Source organism: Canis lupus, chromosome 9 (genome assembly GCF_003254725.2).
Source record: "Canis lupus dingo isolate Sandy chromosome 9, ASM325472v2, whole genome shotgun sequence".
Classification (NCBI taxonomy): domain Eukaryota; kingdom Metazoa; phylum Chordata; class Mammalia; order Carnivora; family Canidae; genus Canis; species Canis lupus.
Window position 1 is genome coordinate 31,699,339 of NC_064251.1, and position 11,953 is coordinate 31,711,291.

The 11,953-nt window shown below is 40.5% G+C and overlaps 1 protein-coding gene across 1 annotated transcript; it reads right to left on the reverse strand.

The window, feature by feature from the left end:
• Positions 1-1,096: 1,096 nt before the first annotated feature.
• SMIM36 (small integral membrane protein 36) lies at positions 1,097-1,378 on the reverse strand. The gene has a single exon (XM_049114517.1). The coding sequence runs from the start codon at positions 1,376-1,378 to the stop codon at positions 1,097-1,099; it is 282 nt and encodes a 93-aa protein (XP_048970474.1).
• Between the last annotated feature and the right edge of the window lie 10,575 nt (positions 1,379-11,953).

Here is an 11,953-nt window from a genome sequence, read left to right on the forward strand (position 1 = left end):
GTGTTTCCCATACTGACTCACAGGGGAATAGAATGTAAGGAACTGATGTGTGTAGAAAGAACCTTAAGTCTTTAAGTAGAAGGTGAGGCAGCACTCTCACTTACTTACATAGCCAGGCAGGACTGGTGGTGCACCAAGAGAATTGCAGCCACATGGAGAACAGTTTGTCCAGAACTTAAGTCTGGAAAAGTTCAATGTTTGCTTTGGAGAGAATCTGCTAAGTGTAAGATAGATTTCAAGCTCGTCTCGTTCCTCATTACACAGACACACACAGACACAGATACATGCTATTGGATCTTGTTTTGAAACCCTATGACATTTTGGCATACTGATTATTTTGAATTGAAGTTATTTGAAAAAGAACCGGTGTAAGAAGGAATGTTCTGAATCTCCTTTGTCCCCCCTGAAAGTAGGAAATAAATCTCCAATATGAAAGGTACCCTACCTGTACCAGGAGGGCAGATGGCATTCTTGTCACCAAAAATAGGGAATTTATGGCTGAGAAACCTATATAAACAAAACTTGTTACTTCCTCGTGAATTTACTGCCTCAAGCCCAAACTTCTCTATCTTGTCAATTCTTCACAAACTTATCTTTTTTTTTTTTTTTTGGTCCAAAGAACATAAAAGTTGCCTGCTCTGGTCACTTCTTTGAACTTCATATTTTTTATGGGGTAAAAATAGGTAAAAATTAAATTTATTTTTCTCTTGTTCATCTGTTCTATGTCAACATAATTATGAGACCAGCCAAAGAATCTAGAAGAAAGAAAGAGTTTTCTACCTCTGGACCTTACTCAAATGTCAATCTCTCCTAGAAATGACAAGGACAGCATCACCAGGAAGGGCCCAACGCCTTCACTATATAATAGTATTAATGAGATTTTGCATCCGGAGAACTTGAGCAAAGGCCACCTGGGGCTTCTTACCTTAAATGGTTGCTTCATCCACAAAGAGGGTGACAAGAAAGTAGAAGGTGAGGCAGCACTCTCACTTACATAGCCAGGCAGGACTGGTGGTGCACCAAGAGAATTGCAGCCACATGGAGAACAGTTTGTCCAGAATGGCTGTGCTCTTTCCTCAGTACCCCTTAGCCAGCCTCACACCATTGTGCTTTTCTTCCCCAATGGAGCAGGGTCCCCAAAGTGAAAGCTGGGCCCTGTTGCCCAGGGGTCCCCCGAAGTGCTCTGCTGCATCACCACCAAGCGGATGGAGGGCTGGGCATCAAGAGTGGTCTCAGGAGCGTACTCCTTACTGGGGTCCTTGCCTCGGCAGTCATACAGCACGCAGGAGATGAGGAACACCAGGAGCAAGATGACGTAGCTTGCTACTAGGATGATCAGGTTCAAGGTGACAGGGTCAATCTCCAAATAAAACTCCATCACATCTCTCACGGTTAGGAAGTGGATCTAGGGAAGGGCAACAGGACCAGTGTGGGGATTGCAGGGAGCAAAAACCCTAGCTCATTGGAATAGCTACACTGGCTCTGGAGTAAAAATACAATAATCCCCACTGCTCCAGGAGACCTCACAGATTAAAGCTGCTCGGTTTAATAACTTAAGCTCTTGCTGTTAATACCACAGCCACCAAAACACAGAAGCTGTGTCTTGTCCGCTCACCCCTGCAGAAAGAGAACGAAAGAAATGGCTCAAATGTTATTAAAGTGTGGTATGTAAGCAGAGTGTCCATCTAATTCATCAAACAGGTGATTTGGTGAGCAAAAGTAAGTGTTGTTAATAAGCACACTGTTAACAAATGGAATTTGTCTTAGACGCATTGGGAAGTATGATCACCCATTATGTAAGGAGGTTTAAGTGCCAAGAGTCCATATAGGGAGTGATGAAGGTAATCAGGTAAGTGATGCTTGGAATGGATGTGTTTCTTCAATAAGAGGGGCACACTCAACACCTGACATTTTCACCTATTCTTCATTTGCTGTTGTTTTGCACTCATTCATTAAAAAATACTTTCTGGCTAGGTTAGGACAGGTAGGGGGGAGATTCTTCTAGCCACAGAGAACAGCACTGTGAAAAATCTCAGCCAGAAGAAGCATGGAAAAATGGAAGGAATGAAACCAGGGCTATATGACTGCAGCCCAGAGAGAATGGGGAGTATAAGGGAAGGGAGGTAGGCAGGGGTCAGGTGGCAGGGGGGACTTGTGGGCCAGGCTTGAGACTTGATCCTAGAGCAAGGAGATGCAGGGAAGTGACAGGACCAGATGTTCATTTTAAAGAGATTGCCTTGGTTGCTATGTGGAGGCAGAAAAGCAAGCAGATTGAAAGGAGTATCAGATAAGAATGCAGATCTCTCTTGATTTATAAATCAATAGTCCTGTATAGGGCCAGCCTCATGGGCGTGCATCATGTGTAGTCACATGGGACCTCATGCTCAGAAGGGCCCATACCTGTTTAATGTGCTACTGTCACCGTCTTGAAATTCTTAATAATTATTTATTTTGGATTGGGTTCATAAATTATGTATCTGGCCTCGGTTTCATATATACAGTTTTGGCTAGACAGGGATACTTCTCCAAAAGCTAATGAGACTCTTTGATACTCCTAGCTAAAGGCCAAAGCTCCCAGAGGTCTGTGGTTTCTCACTGTTGTTAAGTTTTAATGGCCTTGCAGCTTCCTGTCTGGCCTCTTTATGACCAGCTTCTATGGGAAGCTGATGGTTCAGGGATGCTGTAGAAAGAAGTTCTTATTGCTCTGGAGACCTTAAAAAAAAAAAAAAATTCCATGATTCTGTGGTCCTGGATTTTGTGTGGAATAATACTTAAGCAGATGATTAGTCCTCAAACAGTGGACTCCAAACAGCTGGGCTCCTTAGGAATACAGATTTCCACGTCAGCTCCAGATCTATTGAATTAGAAGCTCTGGGGCTGGAGTCTGGGAATCTACATTAGTTAACTATCTTCATAATTTGCATAATTTTGATATGCCACCAGGACGGAGAATCTCAGCCATACAAGTGTGAAAGCAGGGTCAGCCAAAGCCTTGGTTGTTTGCCAAGGGATGTCATAGGAGATTTTCAACAGAGATTTTTTTTAAACACCATATGAGGTTGTAAGTCCCACAGGCTCAGAGAGTTCCTTTTGTCAAGAGGAAGTCCCTTTCCTCATGGCGATTGACATTTACCAAGCTTATAGGAGAAGGCTATTTAAAACAGAATGCCAATTTATTAAGTTACGATGAAAAATACAACTGTCACAAGGTTGGAAGGACTCGTGCTATAACAACCATAGCTTTTTCTCCCCGGAGGCAGATTATACTATAAAGTTCATTTATAATCAGAATTTTTTTTTGGTGAGCACAGAATCTCAGCAAGTGGGGTTGTCTGGTACACCTGGAAGTCACATGCAGTGCTCCTGGATCACAGCCAGGTTTTAAAAGGCAGCATTATGTACCAGGGAATTAATTTTCCTGTCCACCCTGAACTCTAGATCCTTGACTTCTACAGTAAACCAAGGTCTGCACAGCACAGGTTCTTTTATATAACAATATTGAGGAAGTTCTTGGATGACTTTAAATGGAAGACACAAAGATTTTCTCACACTGACCCTGAAATAAGAACTACATACATTTTGGTCCACATTAAATTAAACAGAAACATGTAGCAACGGTTGTATTGAACGAAGTTTTTCAGATCAGCTCCAGATTTCTCTGTACAACAGTGATAACCCTTTAACGATGGTGGTTGATTCAGTCTGGCCTCCTCTCTTCTTGCCTTGTCCCCATTCTGCTGATTCCCCTCCATGGTGTCCCAGAAGAATTGGTTCAAAGTTATTGTTTCTGGTTTGGTATTTTATTACTATCTGCAGAGAGTTTTTTGTTTCTGTATTTATCAGTGCTCAAAGTTCATTTCAAGCCCAGACTTGTGGAGCTTTTGCCTTTCCTTTCAGCGTGTTTGGTGAAATGCTGGCTCTCTGTTTTGCTTAATTAACCCCAGGGATGGGCTGCTGTATTCACACTGCAGCCCGCATCTCTGGATCAACCCTTCTGATCTTTGAGGAACTTTCCTCTTGTGCCATCTAGTGGCCAAGGCAGAGGCTGCTAATGAAAGAAAAAAATTGACCAAAGGCCAACTGGGAGTTACTTCTAATTAACGGGAGAGGGGGACATAAGTAAGATAGCAAGCCACATTTCAGAACAATTCCTTGAAGTCTTCAGGACATACTTATTCTTTCACTTATTTAAAAATATCTATTGTGCTCGCTTCTAGGTGCTTTAGAGCTTTATAAAGTGATCAACATCGAGAGGACACTACATGCCCAATGTTAAAAAGCCCTAATGAAAAGATGAATTATCACGTTCATTTTAGGGGTGACGAAAGAGGTGATGGAATTCTAACTAGCTCATTCTCTTTCTCCCTCTCATCCTTCCTCCTCTTTCCTATTGCCTAAAATATATCAAGTCTATGCATAGAATACCTCATGCTATGTGCCATAGGACATTTGAAAACCAATCAGATAGGGACTCCATGGGTTCTCAGTTGTATACACATTTATTTAGAGTATAGTCCACTTTGTTTGCTGACCTGGAACATCAGGCCATTAATAATGCCAGATAAATATGTGTGAATGCATTTAAAGTCAATAAAACACCAAAATATTTTGGTAATTTAACTATTCTGGACAGGAACTTATTTCTGATATCACACAGTCCCTTGCTTCCTCAATATAATGCAGCATCCCAAAAGTTTTAGTGTGGTTTTAAGTTTTATTTATTTATTTTAAAGATTTTATTTATTTATGAGAGACACACACACACACAGAGGCAGAAACATAGAGGGAGAAGCAGTCTCCTTGCAGGGAGCCTGATTCAGAACTAGATCCCAGGACCCCAGGATCATGACCTGAGCCAAAGACAAATGCTCAACTACTGAGCCACCCAGGTGCCCCTGGTTTTAAGTTTTAATAGCTTTGGAAGTAAAAATGTCACACACTTAAAAAAAAAGTCATTGGCAGTTTAGTTATGTTACCATTGAGGACGTTGAGGCTCAGGGAAGTGACGTGCTTAAGGCCAGATGGTAAATAATAGAAATAAGACTTGAAACCAAGTTCTTTGAATTCTAATCTAGTGGTCTTTTTTGCTGAAGTTCTTGACTGGGTAGAGTGGGAATGACACAGAGCTAGATACCACAGATGCTAGAAAAGTGAGAGTGGTAAGAATAATGAACCAAATTGGGACACCTGGGTGGCTCAGTGGTTGAGCATCTGCCTCCAGCTCAGGGCATGACCCTGCGGTCATGGAATGAGTCCTACATCAGGATCCTCGCGGGGAGTCTGCTTTTCTTTCTGCTGTGTCTCTACCTCTCTCTTTCTCTCGTGAATAAATAAATAAAATCTTTAAAAAATAATGAACCAAATTATAGCCCTCTATATTATCAAAAGTCTACTTAACCTAAACATTTGCACTAATAAAACATAACTCTACTTGTAACCCATTGCCTTTCTCCATTTCCAGTTGGAACCTAGTGAATGACTCATCTAGGAGCCTTTGGAGAAATGCTGCCACATTTTATCACGGAGAAATTTTAAGATCTATTTTTCCACCTGTACTGGGTTGAATACAGTCTCTCTCCAAATTCATATCCACTTGGAAATTCAGAAGGTGACCATATTTGGAAATAGGGTCTTTGCAGATGTAATGAGTTGAGTTAAGATGACATCATACTGGATCAGGGTAGGCCTTCAATCCAATGACTGATTGTTCTTATACGAAGGCCTTGTGAAGACAGGAAGACACGCAGAAAGAAGGATGCCATGAGGGGATGGTGACAGAGATTAGAGTGAGGTGTCTACAAGCCAAGGGATGCCAAGGGTTTCTGGCAACCACCAGAAGCTAAGAGACACGCTAAGGGCAGATTCTCTTTCAGAGCCTCTAAAAGATATCAACCCTGCTGACACCTTGGTTTCAGACTTCTAGTCTCCCCAACTGTAAGAGAATAAATTTCAGTTGATTTAAGTGACCCAGTTTGTGGTATTTTGTTACAACAGTCCTAGGAAACTAATACATGATCTATCCAATGCTTAGATAAAACCATGGTTGGCTTGGAGCAAACTGTGAGATATACAAAACTCTTCTGACACTTGCCCCTTCTAGCCCTGAGTTAGGTTTCTGGCTTATTCTTCTCGGGTATGGCTCCATGAAGAAAATGCCCAAGATGAAAGAAAATTTTTGTATGTGAAATTAGCTTCCATAAAAAATAAACACAAGACCTTCAGTTTAAAATAGCAACTGGCTGGCAGTCCCTGATGTAGCCTTTTATATCTTCCCAGTAAAATTCCTTGGAAGACACAGAAAAATATAAAAAAAACCTACAAAAGAAATGAAAAACAGTGTTAGCAGGGGATAATATTTTTAAGATGTTAAGGCATTGCTTCTCCTTTTCCCCTTCCCAAGAATTATTTGAGCCCATTTCTCTTCTTCTTCATCATCCAAAACTTCTAAAGGTAGTGACTCTCAGGAGACACAAAGCCAGGAAGAGTCAAATTCATCATCTTGAGCTTCTTTGTAGACTTCATAAATTTATACCAGAGCCCATAGACCTAGAGCCAGGCATTGTGGGGAGAGCAAAGGCCATTTTTAAAATTACAAACTATTGGCTTTGTGCATCAAGAGACTAAGAATACAGAATTTATAACACGGCCAAAATACAGCAAAGACAAAATGAAGAATGTGAGCAACTTTCCTACTACTCTGAAGACAATAAAGGTTGAAAGAGGGTTCCAAGGGGAGTCAGCAAGAACCTAGATTTCTGTGTGCTCCTATGAAGGCCCTTTCTTTTCTCCACTCACTTCTATTAGTGGAGAGATTATAGAATCACCCAGATGAGCATTTCAAAGCAAAAAAGGGTTGGGCTTTGATCCTAGAGCATATCACTGGGAAATTGTCCGGTTCTCGGAGAGGCCCCATGCCCTGTATAGCACTGAGCAGCAATAGGCTGGAATTGTAGAGAACAATTTCCAAGGAAGGTGGCAAACTGGATGAACTAACTTAACAACTGAAGTCATGCCAAGAGGGTAGAGGGAAAATAGCCAAGAGTCTCCAAGACTCCAAAATGGGATTTAGATGGAAGAATTGAGAGATGTCTGGTGGAAAAGAGCTCATATTTCTACCAAGGGTGTAGAGAGTTAGCAGATCTGACAACTGTGGGACAAGGAGATTCGGACATGAGCAAGGATACAGCTGGTAGAGAGTTTGATGCCCAGGAACAAGTGAGATAGGCCACATCTCAGTGAGGAACACTGAAGACAAATGATAATGTGTAGACTACATGTTCCTTCCCCAAAGCTGGGACAATACCTAAGACCCCACAAACTTAGATGATTCCCAGAAAGAAGAAGGCAGAAAGAAGGGAAAAAAGGAGAACTCAGAATTTAAATAAGTATTTACTTCCCCAATGATGAAGCTTTAAATAGGAAAATCATTGATTTGCTTTTAGCAGCAAGATTGAATTTTTACCATTGGAAGACATGGGGACTTCTGAACTAATGTATTTTAGTTATAGAGAAATAAAGGGAAGTAGGTTTTGTATATTTAAGCCATGTCTGTAAGTTATACATGCATTAAAACAAGGCTGAAAGACAATCTAACACCAGAATTTGAGAAGACTGTTGACTAACTATAAGGTAGATGGAGCTGAATTGAGAACTATCCAAGCAGTTTTCACTGCAGGGCATAATTAGGGCTTGAATTATGAAACAGAGAATATTTAAAGATAGTTGGATATTTCTCCAACTAATTTCACCATCTGCTTCTGTAGCATAGACTCAGGATCTATATAGCCTCGTTGCTATTCTCCTATGACAAGTCACTGTCTCCACCCCAACCCTAGCATCTTCAATCTAACAGAAGTAAGTAGAGAGGAAAGTGTAGTGGGAGTGGTGCCTTTATATCATGGGCAGTTATTCCCCACAAGTAAAAGACAGGCATAGAGTGGTGATTTGATACATGTTATATATCTCAATAAAGCTATTGGGGGAATAAAAGAAAAGACAAGATTTTTTTTTTAAATAAAAGGAGAAAAAAGACAAGAGAAACTCCAGAAGAAGGCACATCTTCTCAAGGCACAATATATATCAATAATAAAACTGTACCAGGTGAATGCATGCAGGGTCAGATCACACAGGGCTTGGTAAGCTATGCTAAAGACTGTATTTTATTCTGGTAGTAGAAGGAAGCTATTGGAGAGATTTAAATAGAGTTATAGTGATCACACTTAATCTTGGAGAAACTGTATGGCCAATGTGCAGAGAATGAATTACAGAAAGACAAGAGTGGGAGCAGAGAGGTCAGTCAGGTGTCCACTGCTATATAGTAGGTCAGATGTGGTGGTGGCATGGACAAGGCTGTTGACGAAGATGCTAAGTGGCTTGTACATATGTTGTATTTGTTTAGGATTGGATATAAAGGATGAGAGCAAAAGGGGATTTTGGCCTGAGCAAGTGAGTATATGGGGGTACCATTTAGTGATGTGGATGAGTGGTTTAGGGGATGGATCTTGAGTTTTCCTTAGGATTAGCTAAATCTGAAATGCTGAGGATGCAGCTAGATAGTCGAGTCTGGATCTTAGTGGGAAGAATGGTGTTGCAGATACAGATTTTGGAGTTGATAGATGGGTAGTATTTATAGTCATGGAATTGGACAAGATGACATAGAGAGAAAGTGTAAATAGGGAAGAGGACAAGACAGTATTCTAACATTGAGAAGTTGAGAAAAAAAAAAAAAGGAGCCAACAAATGAGACAGAGAAAGAGTGGCAGTGAGGTAAGAGGAAAACCAGGGGAGCATGGTCTCAGAGAAATCTAGGCGAAAATGGATTTAAAAAAGAAAGTGGACACTGAGTTAAAAGCTGCTAAGGGATGGGTAACATGAGAATAGAGAATTTTGAGACTTTGATAAAAACTGAATCATTCAATGATGAATGATCATTCAATCATTCAATCATCATTTCGAATTGATTCATTTCGAAGGAGTTTTTCATGGAGGAGGTAGGGTAAGGAATGAGATTTTTAAAAAGGCTGAGAAAAGAATAGAAGGTAAGAAAGTAGAGTGTAAGCAAAGATAATTTTGAGGAGTTTGGCTGTGAAAGATTGCAGGAAAATGGGAAGTAGCTAGAGGGCAGTGTGAGTAAAAGAATTTTTTTTTTTTATATGAGTGATATTATAGCATGTGGGGGCAATGGGAACAATCTAGTTGTGAAAGGGGGAATTGATAACACAAGAGAAAAGGGAAGATTATGGGAGCAATTTTCTTGAGCACGGATAAGGTCCAGAATAAATACAGAAGGATGGGTCCCAGCTAGGAGCAGGGACAGTTCTTTCATTATATCAGGAAAGGAGAAAAAAACGTAAGTGAGCTTAAAGTGTTCTTGTGGGTGGGAAGAGGAGGTTTGTTTCATCTGATTCTTTTGTTTTTAGTGTTTTATTTCCAGGTATAAATGAGTCTAAGACATTCACAGAGATTGAGTGAGGGAACTATGTAGTATATGAAAAATGAAGAGAGTTTTGAAATATTTCTTTTGGGGAAGGAGAAAACAAATATCCTAGAGAAGTAAAGTAGGATTGCCAGGCACTATTGGGTTCCCATTTGTGATTTGTTATCATGAATTTAAAGTGAGATGTTTGGATCCAAGTTAGTAGATAATTTGGCTAGACAGATTCGAGGTTTAATCAAGTGAATAAAATATAGTGAAGGGCCAATAAGGGTGTTAGGAAGCAAATGGTTCTAATACTAGATCAAAGCTTCTAAGTTGGATGGAAATAAGAACATGGTGTGTGTGTGTGTGTGTGTGTGTGTGTGTGTGTGTGTGTTTGTGATAGGGTCATGGCAATGGTGGTTCCTGTGTAGTCCAAAGAGAGCTGGAGTAGAGAGTTGAGCACACGCCTTGGGAGAATTGGAGGTGGACGTAATTGAAATTGAGATTTGGGAGGGGACATAATTACTGGTGATGACAAGATTTAGGGAGAACCATGAGAGTGTGTAGAGCTGAAGATGAGGGACGGGTATGTGATTTCAGTTGGGATAGGCAAAAATCTACAGAGATAGATTTTATTGAAATTGGTTGAAATTGCCAAGAAGCATGAAAGACTAAGAGTAAAAAGAGAGATGTGAGCAGGGCCTTCGATGGGATAGGGGTAGTCAGGTGGTTACTAGATGAGGTAAAAACAAAAGGAGTCTGGTGGTCAAGCCTGATGACATACCTTTCACAAGGGTAAGCCCACCAGCTCAGGATTTTGAAGGAGCAAGGGAAAATATGTTAAGAAGTAGCAATTCATGGGAACAAGTCACCTATCTATTTAGTTTCCTGTGACTGTTGTAACAAAATAACACAAACTTTGTGGCTCGAAACAACAGAAATTTATTGTCTTACAGCTCTAGAGTTCAGAAGTCCAAAGTTAGTTTTACTGAGCAGACCAAGGTGTTAGAATGGCTGCATTCTACCCAGAGTCTAGGGGAGAATCTGTTGTCTCTTTCACCCTTTTTTTAAAAACAATAATTTATCTTTTTTTTTTTAATTCAGAGAGAGAGAGAAGAGAGAGAGAGAGAGAGAGAGGCAGAGACACAGGCAGAGGGAGAAGCAGGCTCCATGCAGGGAGCCCGAAGCGGGACTTGATCCAGAGTCTCCAGGATTACGCCCTGGGCTGCAGGCGGCACTAAACCGCTGCGCCACCGGGGCTGCCCCTCACCCTTTTCTCTTTTAAAGATTTTTTTTTTTAATTTATTCATGAGAGACACAGGCAGAGGGAGAAGCAGGTTCCTATAGGGAGCCCGATGCAGGACTCGATCTCAGGGCTCCTGGATCATGCCCTGAGCCAAAGGCAGATCCTCCACCTGCTGAGCCACCCAGGCATCCCTCTCTTTTGCCTTTTTGGAAGCTACTGGCATTCCTTAGCTTGTGGTCTTATCACTCTAATCTCCAAAACTAGCATCTTCAAATCTTTCTCCATTCTATCTTCATGTTGCCTTCTGTCTGCATAAAATCTCTTTTTGCCTTTCATGTGATTGCATTTGGGGCCAATCCAGATAATCCAGGATAATCTTCTCATCTCAGGATATGGAATTTAATGATGTCTGTAAAAATTGACATATAAGCTAACATTCACAGGTTCCAAAGATTAGGATGTGGGATATCTTTTTGGAAGGTCATTTTTTAGCCTAACACATGGAGTATAGAAAAAGAAAATCAACTTTTGCTTGAAAGGGTTGATGGGGAACCAACGTCTTCAGGGGTGGTCCATTTTCAGTAAAAGTAATACTGGTAACAGTACTTGTAATAATAATTTTTACTTAATAAAAATGATCTTGATCTATAATATCTCTGGCTATATAAACAAAAGTCAGGAAATGAAATGATGAATGTGCTAAACTCATCTTCAATAAGAAAGACTCAAAAGATACCACTTCTTACCTTTAGCGATTGAAAAGGATTTTGTAGCTTGCTTTTGAAAGTATTGAAAAGAGCTGTTATGAAAAACTAATTGCGCCATGATAGTCACCCTGTTTTAGGGATAGCAAATTTTATCGTTTCCCTGCTCTGCCTTCTTTGCTTCTGCTCTCTTTCCCTTTTCTGGTTAGAGATGTTTCACACCCATGATGACATTCTATATTTCCTTATCTGAGTATTGTACCATCTGGAGGCATTCTGCATTCCTTTTGGCTTGGGACTTTTTATAACCTGTGATTAGGGTATGGATGGTTAAAGATGCCTACTTTATCCAATTTCCTATGTAGGATTTATGTAATGTTAGTGTTCATTTATTTTGATATGTACATTGGACTTGGAAGGACGTGCATGGATTTAAGACGTATGTATTTTTGGCTCCAAGAGACAGATAATGCTTGGATGCAAGCAAACTTTGACAGTGCTAATTGTCAGGATGCCAAAAGCAACCCAGAGGGAAATATGAGCACCAGATGGAATAACAGAAATCCTGGTGACTCTACATTCAAA

What these genes read in the sequence shown, in the direction of transcription:
- SMIM36 (XM_049114517.1), bottom strand. Translation starts at nt 1,378, where the DNA reads ATGGAGTTTTATTTGGAGATTGACCCTGTCACCTTGAACCTGATCATC.